Genomic DNA, 22,270 nt, shown 5'->3' on the forward strand with positions numbered 1-22,270 from the left:
AATAGTTTTAAATGCTGACATTATATTGTAAGAAATGATCAAGAAAGCTGGGATAGGCTCCAGCGCCCCCCGCGACCCTGAAAAGGATAAGCGGAAGCGAATGGATGGATGGATGGATCAAGAAAGCTTCTGGCGGTACCTCAGTGTAATCTTCTGTGTAGTTGACAAAGAACACACACATCAGTTATCGTTAACGATCCTTACAGGTCCTGTCTCCATGTCTGGGATAATAGATCATTCTGAGTAATTAATGAAGTGACTATTGTTGTTTATATACAAATGAGCACAACTCACCTCGGAGACGATCATTCACTTTACTGTAAATTGAGGCTGCTGGTGTGTAATAAACTCAGAGGGAAAACTGTTGGAGCCAATAAATTAAAGTTCAGCTCCTGCTGAAGTTGGACGTGTTGCAATAACTGAGATAATGAAACCCTGCAGACTGCAATGAGGAGGAGTTCCTCATTCTGGAGGAAAAATAGCTTCAAACAGGATCAGCATATTGACATTAGTTGTGACACCTTATTGTTATTTGTAATTTATATAGTTCAATGTTCACTCAGTTTAAAATGTAGTGTCCAGTGTTAGGTAGTCTGCTCCTTTTGCCCCAAAAGATTTAGCTGCAGGGAATATGTAGCTTCCAAAGTTTGATTCATGTGACCTTTATTGCATTTCTTCCTGTTGAAGTCACAGTGGCCAAACTGCATAATAATATTTATTATTTAAAGACCATTTTTTTAGAGATCCTTGTAAGTAAATTTGTGTTTCTGATAACCCGTATTGCTGTGACTTTGAAGTGTTCAACACAATACAGGGTGACTGAATACAATTATAACTGCTTTATATTTTATTTGTGTTGCTGAAATGATAGTGATACTGGCACTGCAATACATATACTGTACTAAAAAAAGGACTAACATGCAATTGTCATAGTTAAAATCTTCTGATTATTGGATTCGTAGGACAGCATGGTGGTGCGGTAGTTAGCACTGTTGCTTCAAAGCAGGAAGGTCCTGGGTTGTAGTCCCCCGTCTGGCCGCGGCCTTTCTGTGTGAAGTTTGCATGTTCCGGCGGTGTCTGTGTGGGCTCTCTCCAGGTACTTCTTCCCACAGTTCAAAGACATGCAGGTAGTGGGGTTAGGTTAATTGGTGATTCTAAATTGCCCATCTATGTGAGTTTAAATGTGAATGGTTGTCTGTCTATGTGTTAGCACTGTGACAGACTAGGGACATGTCCAGGGTATACCCTGCCTCTCACCCTATGACAGCTGGGATAGGCTTCAACCTTGAATTAGATAAGCAGAAGAAAATGGATGGATGAATAGGTGAGTGCATGGATGGATATTGAATTGACATTAAAGGGCCTGTATTTGTATAGCTCTTTGCACATCCAGTCATTCACACACACATTGGTGATGGCAAGCTACGTTGTAACCACAGCCACCCTGGGGCACACTAACAGAGGCGAGGCTGCCGGACACTGGCACCACCAGTAGGCAACGAGTGAAGTGTCTTGCCCAAGGACACAATGACCGAGACTGTCCAAGCCGGGGCTCGAACCGGCAACCTTCGATTACAAGGCGAACTCCCAACTCTTGAGCCACGATCGCCCCATCAAATAAAAAGAATTCAATTTGATCATAAAGGCGGCTTTCTGACAATACGAGATTAACTATATGGACCTGGTTTGAAAATCTTGGGAGACTTTCTCACTTTCTGGTTCAATTACCCACAATGCAATTCACACCTAACATTGCTGGTGACAGCACCAGAGATTCTTTTTAGCTTCTTAAATTGGTATTCGTTAAGGATGTTGTTCTCACTTATCACACCACACAGGATCCTGTTATACCATTGTTTGTCAGTTTGTGTACAGCAAGAATATAAATACCAACTATGATGTGTAGCTGGAAAATTACACCTTGTATTGCTAATGGAGTTGACAGAATATGTGGAAAGAATTATGCTTAATTGAATTAAAATACAATTAGCTAAAAAGGTAATGAGGATAAATAGTTTACTTAAAAAAGTGGATAAACGGTTAAAACAGCTTCTGTCACACTATGTCCAGCAACTAAAGCACAGTTGTACCAATATCTGTGTGTTTAATGAGTGAAGCTGATGCAGGGTAACATCATATCGTACCCTGTGTCAAAAAGGCTTTTAATTGGCATTTTAAATATAATAAAAACACTCCAAAAGATCGATAATTTGCACGCGCGTCTGATTTCTTTCTGGAAGGCTTAAGGCTGCACTGTAAGCAAACATGTATAATTAACAACATGCTTCATATTAAACGCACTGTAATCTGGATCAAACCGACCCTGTGCCAACTAGAGCAGATTGGCAGGAAAAGGAGGAGGGGCTGGGTTGAGCTTTTGCTTTATAGCCAGCCGTGCATTTGCTGTATTTCATGATCTTCCTACATGTTTCTTGAGAGGCAGCCCACGCAGTAAAATCAATTGGCCAGGGTGGTGGAGTTTTGGATAATTTTTTTAAGAGCATTGTGGGGGTGATAAAAATCAAGTCCAGCTGTGTCTCCTAGTAGTTGTTGTTGTTGCCTTTATGGACCATAAAACTACAGTAATCTCCCTATCTCTTTTATCTCTGCCCACAGGCAAACAGACGTGCCCTCCAGAGAAATTTGACTGTGGGGGATCAACTAACAAGTGTGTCTCGTTGTCATGGAGATGTGATGGGGAGAAAGACTGCGAGAATGGCGCTGACGAGGAGGACTGTGCGTCTGGTGAGTTTATCCGAGTCAGTTCACTTACCATAATGAAATAAATACCCCGATCAGATGGTTTTACTTCCGCGTTTAACCGCTGAGTGCATTTGCAGAGGACATTTTGGTCCAGATTTCACCAGTGATGGATGTGCAGAAGCGAATGACTCGACAAGCAGCCGAATAACGAGAACCCAGATTCCCGTTTTGTATTTCATAGGGTTTTATCTTTTCTGATCTCACTTATCATCCAAAGGCATGTGACATCAAAGCGCAGTGGGGAACACTCATTATAATTAGATGGATTTGAAGTGAGTTTTGAATTAAAGCCAGCTGCACTTGACAACCGTTCCCTTTGATGTGGAATGATCTTTGGTGTGAAACCATCAGATATTCGCAGCTTTCCGGTGATCTTTGGACGTTTCTGTCCTTTCCAAACCTCAAGTCTTCAGTCTTTCCACTGCAGGGCCCTCACAACCTTAAAAAATGACATCACCTCATGCCCAGCCAATCAGGCAACTCAATCGTGCGACTACCCCCACCCCCAGTCCCCTGCAGGGACTATCCTTGCCCTACTTCTGAGGAGCCATGAAGAATTGGCTTCTTCTCCTTCTTTCTCTCTCCTCTGCCTCTTCACGTCAAGAAGAAATGATTGAGGCAGCAGAGCCATGGGGGGTGTGATGTTTAGACTTTGAAGATGGCACGTGGTAGCAAATGCGCAGAGGGAGAGAAATAAGCCATCTCCTTATTATCCTATATTAATGACGATGTTCCTCTTTTTCTGGCATCTTTAACTCCTCGGTTGTTTGGGTGTGTGTGGGTGTTGCGATCACGTCTGCCTGGCATATAAGCCATTCATGTTTATTTGTTAAGAACACAGCCAATTTTGAGTTTTTATTTGGAAAGGAAGCCTTATCAATCTGGCATAAAATTAATGCATAAATAGAAACTGTTGCATATGTATTAATACTCAGCTCCTTATGGCTTTGACTTATTCTTCAATGATCAGCTTGTGAGTAGCTTGTTATGGACTCAAGGTTTCAAAGAGGCCCCACACACTCACTGCATCGACTTTAGATCTAATGCCTTCTTAGATGGCTTTTCATAGCACTGTCCATTGAGGCCCGGTCTAGCCTGGGCTAATCCTTCTTTCATTCTAATGTCTGTATTGATGTGGCAGTCTTAAGCCTCTCAGTAGTGACACGAGGGCAGGCAGCAGGCTGTCGCCCACCCAGGCAGAGGCCAGAATACCTCTAGAGGGAAACTCCTCTCAGTATGACCACTTAGAATAAGCTCTCTCCAGTACAAGCAGAGCACAGTGCTAGATAGCATCACAAATTAGGCCTATTAAATGCTGCTCGGGCCAGTTTATCTGATGATTGGGCCCAATGCCAACCTGAAAGATGATGTTTAAATCAAGGACACGAGGCTTTTAAATGTAACCTTGCAGCTGATCTGCTCTAGAGGTACTATCCATTGATTTTGCAGTGTTATGTCTTTAGTCCATCTCAGTGAGCTGCACAGTGATTCCAGTGTTGGGCTATACCTGATTGATGTGGAGTAACAACACTAATAGTAGTGTGATGTTCACAAAACAGTTTAACACATTCACCTTTGAGGTTTGCTTGGCAGTTTTCATTAGTAAATAGTGTTTATCCTGCTCTTATTACTGCAGGGATTCTCAATAAGGGATATTTACTTTTTTCTTAAAGTACTGCTTTACATTACTCAACTACTCCTGTGAGAAAGCAGTTCATTAGATTACGTATTGCATACTTTCACATTACTCCATAACAAGACTGAAATGCATTGTTACATATTTACAAGTTAACAATAGAAGTTTTTATTGACAACACCACAAATCCCTGTACCTAGCCTAATGAGAGCGTACATACCAGCTTTCTCTTGGTATTTAGATTTGAACACAAAGCCAACAACAAAAACCAGCCCAAAGAGACTTCAAAACGATCTCCACTGTGATTCTACTGTAGAAACAGAAAAGGAGGATTCAAGCCTGACGGCTCATCACTGCCTTTCTTACCTGTTAAAGAGCTTTGGCTGCTGGGCTGCTGTAAGAATAGACTGAGCTTTAATGTCACTCTGGATTCTTCACTAGCTTTGTGTTAGCATGCTGTTTGTGTAGATGTCTGTGAAGAGCTGAAATTGTGTTTGTAGCATAATGCAGTTGTTTATCTAGCGCAGTTTACACTTTACCATCATGCTCAAAAAAAATAAAATGCAATAAAAGTAAAAGTAATGTTCTCATCTCCACTCCACAAAAGATTATAGTCCGCTCCAACATTGTCCTCCAACTGATATCAAAACAACAAAGTCAAAACAATTTGGATGTAAAATAGATGTTTTTTGTTTTTTTTACATATAGATTTTAATAATCACTGTATGTGTGATAACGTTCATACAAAATTTTATTCAGATTGGCCAGTTTGTTAAGGAAGAAGTATTCATAAAGACGTATATACATAAATACGCTATGACCATGATAATAAAGACAATAGAACATGCATAATATTGGAATATTAATACAGAAGATCAAGATCGTTTAGTTTGTTTTACAGTTTTAGTTTTTTGTATTAAATCTGTGTCAGTCAAGACCTACTTTTTCATGACCTTTCAAAGATTTAAAAGTAAAAGTTTTTAATCAGCACTATGTATTTTCAGTTACATTTTGCTCCCAACAGCTCAGCTAGCAGGGCTGCAAATATATTTCTAAATCTCTCAGTGCACATGCGATAATTGGATATTTTAAACGATAAATTGAAGATTTGAAACCCCTTCAGCACCACTGAGCATCCAAAGTTAAACAGATTCACCAAGTGCAAACAAATTCTGCTACCATCACTGATCATATAAGACTTTCGGAGCTGATTAAGCGGATTCTGAACAAAACCAAAATGTGTTTAGGTGCTGCTTTAGAGCTGTTCTTACACTGTTTGAGTGCCCAAAAATCCCCTTTCACCAGGTCCAGGATCTTTATTTCTCATAATTAGTTATTATTAATCTCTGGCTCTCTTCCACTGCTTGTCTTTTGTTCTGTCTCACTTCCCTCACCCCCAACCAGGCAGATAGCTCGCTCTCACTGACCCTGGTTTGCTGGAGGTTTCTTCCTGTTAATAGAGAGATCTTCCTTCCCATTGTCGCCAAGTGCTTGCTCATCAGGGGTCGTCTGATTGTTGGCGTCTGATTGAACTGAATTGGATCGAATTTAAACAATTGCTGTTAGTTTATTGAGTTCATCTATTTTGCGCGACAACCACAGGGGCTAAGCCACATAGCCTGCTAAACTTACCTAGCTAAGCACCTGATGTGAAGCTTACTTAACCTGACTCTTAACGGTTTACGTTTAAAGGCTCTGGTTTCTGTTTAGACTGCATTATTATTGAATTATTGACATGAACCTACATGGACTAACTGGTGAATCATTTAATAGAAACTTAGTGAGCTGGGATACTGCAGCCCTGTCTGGACCCCACTGGGAGAAAATTAAAAATAGCTCATTCTAGTACTCACATATCAACTCATATTAACTTCACTGCACTTGTAGCATCCTATTTGGTTGTCCAAAAGGTTCACAAAGAAAGTATTAATCACATGGAGCTGCATCTAATAGTGTGATCAAATATCTGAAAAGCAGAGAGCATGTGAGGTTTGTCTTGTGCCACACTATGACTCGGAAAATAGATGCTTTGAGGGGCAAACTCACATTTGATTGGATATTCTGTGTAAGTTGTGAGAAATACTTTCGACACAAACTTCCATTTTGTGATTGTTATGTTATACTTTTGAGCATGCTCACAAGGAACACGCTTCTTCTTTTCCAACTCTTGTATTTACTGAGCTATAAGCAGGCAAATTGTACCTCCAAAACAGACTAAGCTGGAACCTCCTCAGTCAGCTCCCGCATGTTCCGCTATTAGTAGAAATTTACGAAGTGCATAGCGTGCCGCTGACTGGAAAAAGTAAATTTTGCAGAGGCATCCTACTAATTGAGTCATCCACATGCTGAATTATGTATTAAGTAGAATCTAGCCCTCACCAGAGAAAGCTTTCCCTGATCAACATTACATTAAGCAGTAACTCTGGAGAGGCTCCGCAAGAAAGCTGGACTGTAGCCTCAACTCTCAGCATGTGAAGATTTATGTGCATTTACTCCCCAAGCATTTTTCTGAGTATGTCTGTCATCTGGGATCTACTGCAAGGCACTGGAACCAGTCTGGAGTTCTGTGTTTTCATCTTCTGTGTGTTTGCAGTTGTGCTAAATGTCAGCTTGGGTAGCCTGCCTGGTGCATGAATATGATTTTTTTTTATTTTACAGTTATCTTTCCGCTTGATGTCCTTATTTAAATTCAACATTTCTTGGACAGTATGAAGCAAACAGACAAATCCTGCATTCCTCACAGCCGTCTCACTGTCCCTGGAGTGAAACTGAACTGGGTAACACTGAGATAAAGCCTTCACAAAAGACCATTTAACACATCTAAAGGGGCTTGTACTGACAAAGTTTCTTCACAATTACGTTCTGCTAATCGGAATCTAGACAGGTTTTCAATTTGGCCAAACGGCGGCTATTTTGTCTCGTATCAGTGCTCATTGCGTGTCTCTTTTGTCCTCACCTATTGGCCCTCAGTCAACCTACGTTTTCAGGCAGTAACGATAACACGGACACTTTGACTCCCATCTTGTACCCTATATCATGTCCTGATTGTTTCTCCGGATGAGAGGGTTGCCCCATCGTTGTTAAAACTGTGGTTGTTCAGTTATTATGTGTGTGGCATTACAGGAAAGGGCAGTCACTGAGATATTTCCCTGGTGAGCCACTGTGACCCATGTGAACTAGCCAGCAGTGTGAGTTTGTGTATGTGTGTGTCTTTGAGTCACCTTGCTGCAGTGAACCTTAATTCTCTAAGCAGAGCTGACAGGTTTGAGTCATCTCTTAAATTTAAAGTTATGAATATCTATGAGAAAGCTAAGAGGACATTAAGCTGTATAGAAAGTGATGGACACGGTCACAGGTATTTGTGTGTCAACAGATAAAAATATATAAAGCTTTTGCATGCTAACATAAAACCTGGAAGACTTTATTCTCATCTCTTTTCTTATTTTTTCCCTTTTTTTCCCCTCTTTTCCTACACTCAAAATAATTTCCTTACCTTTCACACTTCATTTCACCTTTTTCCTCCAACACACTCAGACTCATCTCACACACACTTACACGCATGCACGCACACACACACATGCGGTCCACACTTATCAGTTGTAATGCTAACGTGAGTAGAGCGACCAGTCATTTCTTCCCACTACATCTGAGCCGTTGGTTGCCGCTGGCAACAATCTCCCATCATCAAAGCTGCCAGAAGAAGTTAAGTGGGTTATGCTGCCAGCCTCTGACTACCAGAATGGTAGTCAGAGGAAAGCTTCTCCCAGCAAAGGAGTATATACCAGTATAGTATAAAGTCCTCAGTGACTTGATGACTCCGAAACAATAAAAAATAAAAACAAAAAATCTCAGTCTGATAGAACAGGATACGTTTAGACCTCAAAGGGTTCAGGGACATTTCACCCCCAAATCAAACGTATATATATTTTGTCTCTGGCCTGTAGTCAAGTCAAGTCAAGTCAAGTTTATTTATAGAGCACATTTAAAAACAACCAAGGCTGACCAAAGTGCTGTACAGTAAATACAGATAAAAATACAATAGAACACAATTTCGTAATAACACCTCGCTGATAAAAATAAAATAAAAATATATAAAACAAATAAATTAAACCTTTCTAAAAGCCAATGAAAAGAGGTGAGTTTTAAGAGCGGTTTTAAAAGTTTCTAGGCTTTTGGAGAGTCTGACGTGAGGAGGTAAACTGTTCCACAGTCTGGGTGCAGCCACAGCAAACGCCCTCTCTCCCTTTGTCTTTAATTTATACCTGGGAACATCTAAAAGCATCAGGTCGGCTGACCTCAAAGATCTCCTGGGGCGATAAGTTCTAAGGAGTTCTGACAGGTAAGAAGGTGCAGTGCCATTTAAAACCTTAAAAGCCAGCAATAAGATTTTAAAATCAATCCTAAAGGCAACTGGGAGCCAGTGGAGAGAGCAGAGAACCGGAGTGATGTGGTCTCTTTTTTTTGAACCGGTCAACAGGCGAGCGGCAGCGTTCTGCACCAGTTGAAGGCGATGTAGACAGGAACGATCTAGGCCAGCATAGAGGGAATTGCAGTAGTCTAGCTGTGAAGTAATAAAAGCATGGACCACTCTTTCTAGATCGTTCCTGCAAAGGTAAGACTTGACTTTGGCTAAAATCCGCAAATGATAAAAAGATCCCTTAACTACAGAGCTGATTTGTTTATCAAGTTTAAAAGCATTGTCAAAAATAACACCAAGACTCTTAATGGAAGAAGTGCAATCGGAGGTTAGGGGTCCCAAAAAGTCAAGAGAGAAGTTGGGATCTTTAGGAAGCCCAAACACAATGACTTCAGTTTTGCTTTCATTAAGGTGTAAGAAGTTAAGAGTCATCCAAGTCTTAATGTCAGACAAGCAGGAGAGTAGCGGCTGCAAAGAAACATTGCAGTTCAACCTCAGAGGGAGGTAGATCTGAATATCATCGGCAAAGATGTGGAAGGACACATTATGTTTACGGAGCACATCGCCCAGAGGGAGCAAGTACAGAATAAACAACAGGGGGCCTAGTATGGACCCCTGAGGTACGCCACAGGTTAAAGGAGCTCTGGGAGATGACAGTTCACCAAGGTGAACAGAAAAACTCCTATTATTCAAATAGGACTGGAAAAACTTTAAGACAGTGCCCTTTAAACCGACACAATGTTGAAGGCGGGATAGCAGTATGTTGTGATCAACAGTGTCGAAGGCTGCTGTCAGGTCCAGGGTTACTAAGACAGCAGCACAACCAGAGTCAACAGTTAAAAGCAAATCATTAAAAACTCTCAGAAGGGCGGTTTCTGTGCTATGCCGAGCTCTAAAACCAGACTGGAACTTCTCATAGAGATTGTTATTGTCAAGAAATAGCTGGAGCTGCGTGAGGGCGGCTCGTTCCAGTACTTTAGACAGAAAAGGGAGGTTGGAAATGGGCCTATAGTTAGAGAGTAGGGATGGATCTAGATTAGGCTTTTTAAGGAGAGGTTGAACAACAGCGTGCTTGAAGGGTGTTGGAAAACAACCAGAACTGAGGAAGGCATTGATCAGGACCAGAAGGAAAGGTCCGACTGAGTCCAGAACCTGCTTCAGAAGCCGAGAGGGGATAGCATCGGTGGAACAGTTGGTAGTCTTAACCTTGCAGACTATTTCATGCAGCTGAGAGAGAGAGAGATTGGTTCGAACTGATTAAAGGCAGAATGGCACAAAGACAAAACATAGGGATTGGAAGGTGAAGATGGAATGACAGACTGCAGGGAGGAAATCTTGTTTACAAAGAACTTTAGAAAGTCATTACAGAGGGTGGCAGAAGGTGTGAGGCTGGTGGCTGTGTAAGGATTTACAATGGAATTTAAAACACGAAACAGAGTCTGAGGTTTATGGACACTACTGCTAACCAGGTTTGATATGTAGGAGGACTTGGCCTCTTTAACGGCTTTCTGATAGGTTGAAAGAGAGTCTCTGAGGATATTAAAAGAAATGTGCAGCTTGTCCTTTTTCCATTTTCTCTCAGCACACCTACAGGTGCGCCTGAGAGCACGAACAGAGTCTGTAATCCAGGGTTCAGCGTGAGCTTTGGGACGGAGTGTTTTTAGGGGAGCGATGAGGTCCAAAATAGAAGTACATGTTGAGTTGAAAAGAGCAGTTAAATCTTCTGCACACAAGGAATCAATCCAGTCCACCGTGGAGAGCTCAGAGTTGCTAAAAGCAGCAGAAAACTGAGATGGTACATGGGTATTGATGATCCGGTGACGGCGTGAAGGAGGTTTAACTGCAGCATCAGAACAATGTGCAGTGGCAGAAAATAGAACAGGAAAATGATCGGAGATACACGCACTCTCACAAATTTCAGAGATGTGGATACCCAAGCCGTGAGACATGACAAGGTCCAAAGTGTGACCTTTCTCATGTGTGGAGCCAGACACACACTGAGTAAGGTTGAAGGAATCCAACAGTGAAACAAAGTCTCTAACCAGGGGTTTAGATGGACAGCACACATGAATATTCAGGTCACCAACAATAAGAAAATGATCGAAATCTACTGAAAGCCCTGAAAGGAATTCCCCAAACTCACTGATAAAGTCCTTGTTAAATTTGGGAGGACGATATACCACTGCAATCAGTAACGGAGTGGATGAGTTTAGTTTAAAAAGCTGTAGTTCAAAGCTGGAAAAAGAGGAAAAAGAAATCTGATGGCAGTCATAAACAGATTTAAAAACACAGGCGAGGCCTCCGCCTTTGCCAGAGGTAGTGCTGTTTATCCATCTAAATTGTTTTGGTGTGAGTTTGTACACTTTTGGAGATATAGTCTGTAAATGTGTTTGCTTTCCCTTCAATGTAATAGAGCAAAATCAAACATGCTTTGTAGTACTAAAGTGAGGTAAACATATCTGCATCACTCAGCAGTGATGCCTCTTTCAAGAAGCGTCTGACCCGGGTGCTTAAAAAAGAGAGCAATTTCACTGAAATGCACCCAAAACGGTGCCACTGTTCATCTATGCGTAACAAGAACGTCGTGTTTGTGTCAAGTAAACAAAAAAGGCTAGTGTGCTCCCACTGCTGGTTCCAAGCCTAGCTAAATGGGAGGGTTGCATCATAGAGGGAGTCTGGTATAAAACTCTATGCCAAGCCAATATTTTATTGTTAGCCTCATCAATGCCTCAATATTCTAATTAGGAGAACAAAACAATTCAACTTGCAAAAAAGCTGAGATAAAGCTCCTTGAAGTGAATGCAGTTAATATTGTATACCTGGAGGCACCACTTTGACAGCATTGTCAAAGGACAGTTCTATTTATTTTGCTCTAATGTAGCAGAGCAGGTCATCCACCAATCTGGATCCATCCCTGGCTGCCCCAGTCCACCTGCCAAAGTATCGTTGGGCAAGATATTAAACTCTGAAATGTCCTGACACCCGATGGATCTATTTGGTGTATTGATCCTGTTTGTGTGTGTGTGTGTGTGTGTGTAGAAAGCATTTTGAGTGCTATAGTTGAGTAGAAATGTGCTATAAGTACTAGTTGTACTTGGCCTGTCATTTAAATGACCTTACCATGAGATGTATAACCAAACAAAATGCTGCAAATTCATTTTTTAATGATCTTTTCTGCTTTTACTTGTATAAAAAGAAAATCGTATAATAAATCTTACTAAACATCCACTGGGTGAAGTGCTTGTTCCCTCTGTGATTTATTTATCATTTAAAACCCACTGCCTTGTACAACATCATCAGCAGATGGTCTGTGGGCTCAACGTTGCTCAGAAATCTTGAAATTCTGTCCCAACTGGAATTCAACCAGGGCACTGATGTAAAGTGCTAATGGCCTTCCCCCTGTGTAATAACGCACTTGTTCATTGAATCTCTTTAATTATTTAGTGCCAAATTAGTATAGAGTGTGGGCAGAGGCATACCGGGGAAAGCAGACACATGAGAATCAGATGCAGAGTCTTTAATATTAATAACTATAAACCCTGTCGCTGAACTGAATCCATGACACTTATGTTCACATCAGTTGCTTTTTCCCAAGCTTCTGAGGCAGTCGTGTTCATATCAGTGAATTAATTAACAGTGATGTTAGCAGAGAAAAGAAGAGATAGTAATTGTAACATATGGTGTGATTACGTAGGATAGTAAGTAAGACACTGTCTTGCATCCAGTGTTTTTGCTAGCTTAAGATGTGTTCACCCAGTTTAACTGAGAAGCAGTGGTTTCATGATGTTTCATGATGTATATTAAGATGTTTAATTTCTGCTCTTTTATGCTATAAGCTTCTTTTCATGCTGTTTTATTGCATTGTTTAACTGTTCAGCTGATCACTACCTTTCACAGCAGTGATACTTTTGATGCAGAAATGCTGCAGTTTAATCTGAAGCTATTTAAAAACTTCCCCCTGCTTTGATCAGTAATAGTTTAAAATAGCATGTATGCTTGATACTCAAAAAATACACGGTGTCTGCTGCAGGTCAGTGACAATATGCTACAGCTTTACAATTTGCTGATTCTGTGTAAAATGTAGCAAAACAGCAATCCTTTCCAGTAACCAGCTGCAGCAGCCAAAGGCACTGGCGTTAAAGCTGAACTCCCTGTGGTTTGTGTAAATATCAAATCCTTCCTCTCCTCTGAGCACCTATGGGCGAACAGCGGGTTCCCTGGCTTTCTTCGCATCCAGAGTGCTTTCAGTTAGACATGACTAGATACAGAAAAAATACCCTGGAAAAGGTAGGAGAGAAAGCCTCTCACCATTTTCCTAATCACCGTTATCCTTCCCAGCTTTCTCTTTGTCTCTGTTATGTTATTGACTTTTAGCCAGTCTGGGAAACTATTTCTGTGTCTGTGCCCATCTGCTTGAAATGACTTTAAGCCAATAAGTCTTCGGTCTTACTTGCTCTCAATGCTCTGCAGCTGTAGCAAGACCTGAAACTTTTATATTTACTTATTTGACTAAAAGTGTACAGTTCTCTGGTTATGAAAGCATTGCATTTTAGTGTAGTTTTATGTTGTGTGAAGGCAGTCTGCAAAAGATTAAAAGCAACTGCCTTCAAACAGATTCCTCAGATTTCCTTTTCAGCAGCTAGAGAAGACAGGGTAACGGTTTCTGCTGCACAAACTGCAATCTGATAATAAATGCTACACCGTCCTTGCTTCACTGTCATGAGAACCAAGCGTGCAGTCCCTCGTGTGAGTTTTGCTGTCTCTGTTGGTCCTCAGATGCCAAGGCCTGTCCCAGCGGTGAGTTCATGTGTGCCAACCGCAAATGTTTAGCCACCGTCTACGTGTGCGATGGTGATGATGACTGCGGCGATGGCAGCGATGAGCTGAAGTGCACCTCCCCTCTGACTTGTGGGCCCAACCACCTCCGCTGTAACACCTCCGAGTGCGTGCCGCTCATGTGGAGCTGTGACGGCGACCCCGACTGCTCCGACAGTTCAGACGAGGGGCCTGAGCGCTGCGGAGGTGATGGAGCCCCATACCTGCCCAACCGCAGCGCTAACTGCACCAGTGGGGAGTTTCGCTGTGCCAATGGCGAGTGTGTGCGACTGACCTGGAAGTGCGATGGCGATCCTGACTGCAAAGACAAATCTGATGAGTCAGACTGCCGTGAGTGTCTTGTTCTGCTTCCTTTCTTTCTATGTGTTTGCTTGTCTCCCAACAACTGTAATCTCCTACATATGTAACCTTTTTCTCTTTTTAATGTTGCAGTAGCTTATATATGTTCTCTGCTGCGTATAACTATGTCGATTCAAGGCTGTCTTCTCAGCTTACAGTGATAACAGAAAACGCTGCACTGTCTGAAAGTCTTTTGGCACATATAAAATATGTAGCAAGGTTGAGAGAGATTACATGTAAGCGTGAAAGGAATAAACTACGTATAACATCCCAGCTAGCATACAGAAATGCTTATGTGCGCCTTTGATGTTCACTGTTAAACCCACAATGCAATATACATTCATATTCATAGTTTGTTAATTACAGATAATTAAGGAGAAAAAAGAGCTACATCTATTGCAGAAATATAAGCATGCAAAATGGAAGCATATTTTGCGCTTATTCTCAGATGAGAAGTGACATAATAGTGCTGAATTCCAGATGAAAGTTGGAGATAGTGGCCGAACCCCTGGAGTGCAGAATCTGGTGGTGAAGCAGAGTTAGCAGATGGCTGATGGAGACATTAGTTGAGACACGTTGGAGAACCCGGATGAGATCGAGCGCCAAGAGATGGGGAGAGTGAGAGATGAGAGTGAATTAAAAAACAGGGCCTAGCAGCTGATTGGCTTGGAGAACACATGCAGGAAGACCACTGGACAAGAGCAGCCACATTAAATTTGATAATGTGAATGTCCCATGCTGTGTAACATAGAGGAATAGACACTCAAAAGGTCTAATTCAAAAAGTGTTCATGCAGAAATCTCTCTTTCAGAATCACATGTTTACATAAATAACGGCCACTTATAATCAGCCGTCATCTTCAAAGCAACTTTGAAGACTGACTCCATCTTATTGCTGTCTTGCTGGATCAAGACAGTAATAAGATGGAGTCAATCTGCTATCAGTTTGTGATTGAATAGGGTCAAGTTGGCAATTACATACAATCTGTGTGGGATAAATTGCAAATCTGCTGCCGTCTGTTCCAGATCTGTTGTCATCTTATACACAGAAATTCACTTTAGCTACTTACATGTGTCAGTCTAGCCAGAAACTCATAGATTAGTGAATTCAGTAATTCTTATGTTTCTAGCGAGTTTTTCACAGATTTTTTAAATATTTGTGTTTTCTGGGTTTTTTTGACAAGTGCTCTAATAAAGCAATCAGCGCTGTACATACAATTTTACATATTTTAATAAGCAGCCTGTTTCTCTACTAGTTTTCACCAATTCAAAGGCCAAAACAGAAGAAGAAACAAAGTTAATTTTGCACACAGTTGGGATTGTACCTCAGGCTTAAATACTTAGCATATCAAAACCGCATTCATTACAAATGCTTTCATCCTTGTTGGATGAAACATGTCCCATTTATGCATGTCTTTTCAATAATTGTAGTAAGTTTCTTATCTTGGGACTGACAGTTTAGTCGGTCCTTGTCCTGCACCTGCTTCCTTCCTTTTCCATTAACCTTGATGTCAACCTTTTTCTGCTTTCTGTAGAAAAAGGAAACCTGGTGGTCATCAGGTCACTGGCTGTTTCACAGCTCATGCAGCATCCACCTCAGTTACTGCAGCCCAAATCTTACTTGTGTCCAGCTGTTGTCGCTTCTAAGTAAAGAAAATTGAAAGCAGTACTTTTTCTGTCTTCTTTCCCAAACATGATTGCTTCGCTTTATTTTCTCATGAAATTATTCTTTTTTTGCTTTAGGCTTTTGTACTTTCACAGCTTTAACTTCAGACGTTTCACTCCATGATACATCTCAAGGTGCATTTGCTAGCTAATAAAGAAATAAGGGCATTCCAGTTTGCAGAAAACAGAAAGCACATACCGAGCAATTTTAAATGACTCTGACTCACTAACATACTCCTGCTGGTATAGTTAATGATGATGAATCCAGCAGTAATATTGAATGTGGACCTATCTGGGGTACACGGTAATAGCATTTCTACACCCACATTAGTGAATGAGACACAATCTGAGAGAGCGGTGAGGAACTCTAAAAACCCATTAAAACATAAAATAACTCAGAACAAGCATGATGTTTCCACTTCGGGAAATTGTAATTGCCAGCCTCTACCCATTTCTTGATTTCTTGAATTACCTCATTTTATGTTAATACACAATATTAAAGTATATAGGTTTATTGTATACTATTAAATCAGTGGTAAAGCAGTGCTATACATTACAAAATAATACTACATTATCAAAGTCTGTATAAGCAGAAGTATTTTATCCAGCTTAAGGCAACCGTTAGAATCTTGGGTACAACTGCAGCCTTTCCAATTGCTATTCAGTTTTCATATATATTCTCAGAGGTTATGGATGGATTTGATTATTTTTTAAGTTTGGTTGATTCTGAATAAACTCTAGTAGTTTTGCAAATATTCTATTCACTAGGTGGGCACTTTTTATTAAACATGTTGCACGTCTTCAGATGAATCCAGAAACTGTGAAGTTGTTAAATTAACGTTATATTTTGTTTTTGTTTATTTGCTTTGAGATGGTGGAATAGATAATCTTCAACAGCAATATTTCTTCTCTCCTCTGAGGTGACGCTCTATCATTTAGCAGATTTCTTCTCTGCTGGGAGTTGATATTGAGTTTTTTCCTCCTAAATGTGTCAGGTAAAGAATGTGTTTCTGTTGATAAACACTGTGTGAAGATGGGGCCTTGTGATAAGACAGGTTTTCCTATTAGCTGGTCATGGATGGGGGAGCCCTGAAGCTCCTGTCTCACTAAGCCAGAGTGTGAAGCCCAGATAGTCCCACTATTCATTATCAAGATGTGCGGTGCACACATCAAACGCACAGCTCTCACTCTGTGGTCTGTCATATAAGCTGCACTTACAGGAGATTGATGTTTTATTAGCCAACAGAATATCTGCATTAGAGGGGAGGAAGGCTGGGGGTGGTTAGGGACACAACCTCATCTTTGTCCACAAGTTCCCGTGCTACACATTTAAACTCATATGTTCACCACCTTTGGTGTATTCGCACACCCTTATGTCTGTACGAGGATTTCTTTGCCTAAAAAATGGAATTTTCTTCCAGCTTGTCAGCAGAGGACAAATGCTCCTGCTGTAATTCATCAGTTTTACACTGTTGCTTCTGCTCTCTTATGAATATACATGCACATGTATCTATACCAGTATGCACCACCAGTTTATTGCTCACTCAAATCTCTAGATTTGCCTGAGAGATGCACAGAAACATGGATGATCATATCTATGTGCATACATGTCTGGACATGCGTGTCCAGACTACAGCATCCCTGGCTCCATTAGGCTCGTTGTGTCCTGTTCGTCTTGTGATAACACTTAATCATATCCCTCTGTCACATATATTGCTTTTTAGTGCGGTTTAGAGGGAGTTATATGAGCATACCGGGCACTGTTGATGAAAAGCTTGTCTGTGCTTGGGATATTAATAAAATTTGGTGTGGCTTCTTGGAGCCTCCATCTTTGTGTTACTATATTGAAAATCATTCATCACACGCCCTCAGGTTGACTGTCTCTGTCCTCGGCAGTGCCTTACACACACTGTGAATTAATAGAAGTGCAGTATATGCCATTTCTCAATATTTTTCAGTGTTTCAAGAAAAGTTTTTAAAGCAATTCCTCTTCTTTATGGGACACAAATGTGGAGAGAAACCGAGTGATTAAAATGCCACAGCTGGTCTTGGATTGGATTCGACCACATGATTTTATGCTCCTCTTGAAGTCATTAAAATCAAATTTAAAATTTCGATCTCTTGCCTGTTACAGCTCTGTTGACGTGTCGTCCTGATGAATTCCAGTGCGGTGATGGTTCCTGCATACACGGCACCAAGCAGTGTAACAAGGTCCACGACTGTCCTGACCACAGCGATGAATCTGGATGCGTTAACGGTGGGTTCACCTGTCACTGTGTTTGGCAGTGAGTGTCTGTCCTCCTCCATGTCTGCTCCTCCGTCTTCTTCCCTCATGCATCTGTCTCAGTCTCTGCCTTTTGCACGTCTGCCTATGTGAAATACCTTTCAACACGAGCAGTTTTATAAGCCCACCAGGATTTTTTTTGGCTAAAAGACCTGCAATATTTGTGTAGTTTTACTGAGTCAAGACTTGCTTCTACTGTAAATTAGTTATTCTGTAATAATGCTGTAAATATTTTTCACCTCATTCTCAAGTATCATTAGTAATCTGATTACATTGAAGCCAGTGAAGCCTGAATCACAGCCAATAGTCTAATCCTTAAGAATCACAACTATTAATGTCATATAAAAGTACTTTTTAAAAAATAAATTGTGTTCAAAAAAGTCCAATTCAAAGATGATTAGAAAGATGGACATGTGGACTACAGTTTGGCATTAGCTTTTGTGCTAACGCTGTGCTTTGCTTTGATAAGTTAACTTGACTGACTTTCCTGATTAAACAGTCAGATAGACACTGGGCAGACAGAGGCAGGTGAAACTTTATAAAACTCACTCCTAGAAACATCAGAACCCTTCAAAAACAAAGACTGACACTCTAAACATCCCCTTAAAAGGCACAATGTTTATACAGACATGTAAACTATTTGGACTGATTTCATGAGACTCCTGCTTGCATAAATAAGATTTACAAAAATGAACACAAAAGCAAATTAAACGTATTTCACCAGAATGCTATTGAACTATTTACAGTATTTTTATAGAGGGAAAGTAACGGAGGTGGGGTAAGGGTTAGGGCTGGGAAACAAGTGGCAGAATGAGGAGGGAGTGGGTAAGGTAGGAAGGGGGAAAGGTGGTAAGGATTTAGGATGAAACCTAACCCATTCTTTTTTGCCCCTCTTTAATTGTGCCATCTTTTCAGTTTCTCAGACATTGTCTCCCTGCATTGTCCTTTACCTTGTCTTCACCCTTTATTGTTATCTGTTCTTTATCCTCCTTTCTTTGATTGTCTTTGCCCTCTTCTTCTGACTCTTTGTAAATGTAGAAAAGGAAACACTATAAATTACATTCTACTAAACTGCAAAACAGTCTGAAACAAGCTGTTAGGATCAAACATGGTTTATTGTGACGTAAAATGAGGGCGCATACCTGAAGCTGCTTGTTGAGGATTTTGAGCTTCTCTTCTCTGTCCTTTGCTGCTGCTGCCTTCTTTCTTCAGTTTCTTACTTATTGTTGATTTCATTTTACAGCTTTTGCACTCCCCCCCTCCCCTATACTTTTATAATAAAATTCACTGGATCATAACACTTTCCATCCTGGAACTTCCTGTTTCTAGACCAGTCTGTATCTATTATTAAAACGCTATCCTTTGTCATTTTTTGAAGGCTATAGTGGTGAAATAAGTAAAAATGTAATTCTTCGTAAATCTTATGCTTAGTCTGGATCAAATGAGGCTGCTGTTAATTTTTACAGTCCAAATTGGCATTGTTATAATGCTGTTATTTACTCATTAATAAAAAGTTTTGATGGGGTGAAATTAAAAAAGTAAAATTTTGCCCCTCAGCAATAAAAAAGCTGGTGTCCACCCAAGTTTGTGAGCACGATCATTAAAGAACAAGGCGGTCGCCAGTATTTTACATTTCATGGACTGGTGAGGGGAGCATGTTAGAGATTATTTTCCCCCCAAATGTTTTAAACCTAGAGTAACAAATCTGTTTTAGAAATATTTGTCAAAAAAATGTAACAAGTAAAAATATAAATAACCCCTCCCCCCAAATACTCAGATACAGAAGTACAGTTGCAGAAAAATTCAAAAAGTACTTTAACTTTACTTCACATCTCCGGCTTTAAGCCATAATCATCAACATTTAAACAAAGTCTTAAAATAATTCACTTCATATGTAATGAATACAGATCTAATTTATAGACATACACTAATACAATTAGCATGTTTTCCTAGCTTGCCATACTTATGGAACCAACCATAAGTGGGGATTTGAGGAACTGCAGTTTTTGGTACTTCCACTTTTTCTTCATTTTTCAGCCCTCCAGGTCACTGTTTGCTCACAGCACATCAACTTTTACTCACTTTTCTATTTCATTTTTTTCCTTCATTTCACTATGAAGTCCATTCCAAGTTGTTCCTTTCCATATCAGACTTCTGTGACTGGCTTCAAATTTTGGAGATGAGCTAAGAGCAAATTTCCTCTGGCCTTGTAACCTTGAACTCTGCACATAAATCATTCTGACTAGAAAACAGAGAACAACACAGTGAGGAAAGGTACAGTATTTGGCTATTCAGCAGCTTTTCCTCCATATGCAGACCACAGTGTGAAAAATTGGCTGTCATTTCATGGAAAGAAATATCCTTCAAAGAAACTTGCATGAGTATGAATCATTTGCTATAATGGCAGCTGGTGTTACATTGTGTGGATCCAACCCAGTGCTTATTGTGGACGAATTTCTTTACCGCTCCCTCATCTGACTGTGTTGCATAATTTAAAAACGTAGTGCAAAATTAAACTGCAGGAAATTAAACTCTGGCACTGTGAAACAGGACCAAATTTAAAATGTAGGTATTAAAATATTTTTTTTTTAAACTTTTTTTATGTGGGGCATAATGTGAATATTTGCTGCGTCTGGTTTCAAATGAGTCTTCAGTAATTCAGCGACTGGAAATATTTAATTTGACTTCACACTTGTTGATGCACAAGGCTCTGAATGAGTATGCAAATGAAATAAAGTTTCATGAAGTGTCTAGTGTGGATTGTGATCTGTTTTTGGTTTTTTCCTGTTCCAGCCACGAAATGTGAAGGACCCCTCAAGTTTCTATGTAAGAATGGAGAATGTATTGACAGCTCCAAGGTGTGTGACTCAGTGAAGGACTGCAAGGACCGATCAGACGAGCCCAAAAAAGAATGCGGTAAGATGGCTACGACGAGCTTGTTTAGAAAAATTGAATTTATTACTTCTCTCTGCTTGAATATGAAATGGTTTTCTTTGATTACTAGCAGTATCAAATGAGGGAACATTCAGCTCCCAAAATAACAGAGCTGTCTGTTACCGTTTGTGTGCCATCGTTTGAGCCCCGTGCAGTGACAGAGCATGTACATATCTGTTGTAAATGGATTCAAGCAGTTAATCTAGCTGCATAATCATGTTTGCCATAACAAAGTGCAACTACCTCCCTCCTATTACCTTGCATTTCAAAGCATGCAGAGGCACAGTCAAATTAGAGGCAGCCTTCGATGATCAGAACAAGAGCCTGCATGTACTAATTACCATCAAACTGCAGAAAGTCCATCTGCTTTATGGTAATCTCTCTTCCTTTCTCTACCTTCATCTCTTAACCAAAGGTGTAATTTCAATGAATAAATAAAAAGCAGTGTTTGGAGAGGTAGGGATTGGAAGTGCTGATACAGTCTGATTTTACCTCCTGGGCCACTGTCCTGCGTATGTTTTAAGTTAATCTCAAAAGACAAAAGAGTATAAAAACGAGTCATGAAATGTCTTGGTTGGTTTTGTTGCTTAACGATACAGTAACACAATCTCTGGTCAAATAAATACAAATTTTCTTTGTGACATACAACACATAGTGAACATGCAGTGAAATGCTTGTGTCCTGAACTGCAGACAGGCTGCAGACGTGGCCGCGCCACTCTAGGGCTGGTTTTTAGCAAGGGGGGGGCTAGCCAGGAACCTTACTAGATACTGGGCAGGTGCGCTGCTACTCGCTCCAGAGGTGTGTAGTCTTACCAGCTGCTATGTAATGTCAGTAATGCAAACCCTGAAAATGGTAGCAGCGTGTCAGCCATCCTCTCTCATAAAGAGAAGGCTGTTCCTGTTTTTAATATGAACTTGTTTTATTTAGCCTGAATTTTCTTGTATATTTTTCCACAGTAGTCCTGTCTCACATTGTCTTGCATTCTTGTGAAAACATAAGAAAATTCAGTAGCTTGTAGAACCACCTTCAGCACCAATAACTGGAAGTAATCGTTTTCTGTGTGATTTTCAAGTCTCTCACATCATCGCCGACAAATTTGGCAGAGGAGAGAAGTTCATGGTTGACTAAATGACTTTAAGATGCCCAGGTTCTGTGTTTGTGCTGATATTCTGTGATTGGTTTTCTGCAAACATGGTGCTGTGTATTATGGCCAAACATCTCCACTTTGGTCTCATCTGACCATAGGATATTGTTCCAGATGTTTTGTAAAGGGGGAGTTAATAGGGGAACTTAGATTACATTGGCTTTGGTGAAAACTTTTCACATGACTGTAGCATACAGCAGGAAATAGTCCTTTTGACCTAAATTGGCTGTTACTGCCATTTACCCAATCA

At 40.5% G+C, this 22,270-nt stretch overlaps 1 protein-coding gene across 5 annotated transcripts in view; it reads left to right on the top strand.

Annotated features, from left to right (window-relative positions):
* The window catches only part of LOC146554002 (low-density lipoprotein receptor-related protein 8-like), an 88,419-nt gene that overhangs the window by 41,304 nt on the left and 24,845 nt on the right, over window positions 1–22,270 (top strand). For all 5 annotated transcript variants that reach the window (XM_085255272.1, XM_085255269.1, XM_085255271.1 and 2 more), the window contains 4 exons: window positions 2,617–2,745; window positions 13,593–13,982; window positions 17,790–17,912; window positions 20,733–20,855. In XM_085255272.1, the coding sequence (XP_085111398.1) occupies window positions 2,617–2,745; window positions 13,593–13,982; window positions 17,790–17,912; window positions 20,733–20,855 (765 nt within the window). The remainder of the gene's footprint in view (window positions 1–2,616; window positions 2,746–13,592; window positions 13,983–17,789; window positions 17,913–20,732; window positions 20,856–22,270) is intronic.

The sequence above is a fragment of the Mchenga conophoros genome, linkage group LG18 (assembly GCF_057382185.1).
Source record: "Mchenga conophoros isolate Kocher_MC1m ecotype Shallow Benthic linkage group LG18, M_conophoros_male_GT1.1, whole genome shotgun sequence".
Lineage (NCBI taxonomy): Eukaryota > Metazoa > Chordata > Actinopteri > Cichliformes > Cichlidae > Mchenga > Mchenga conophoros.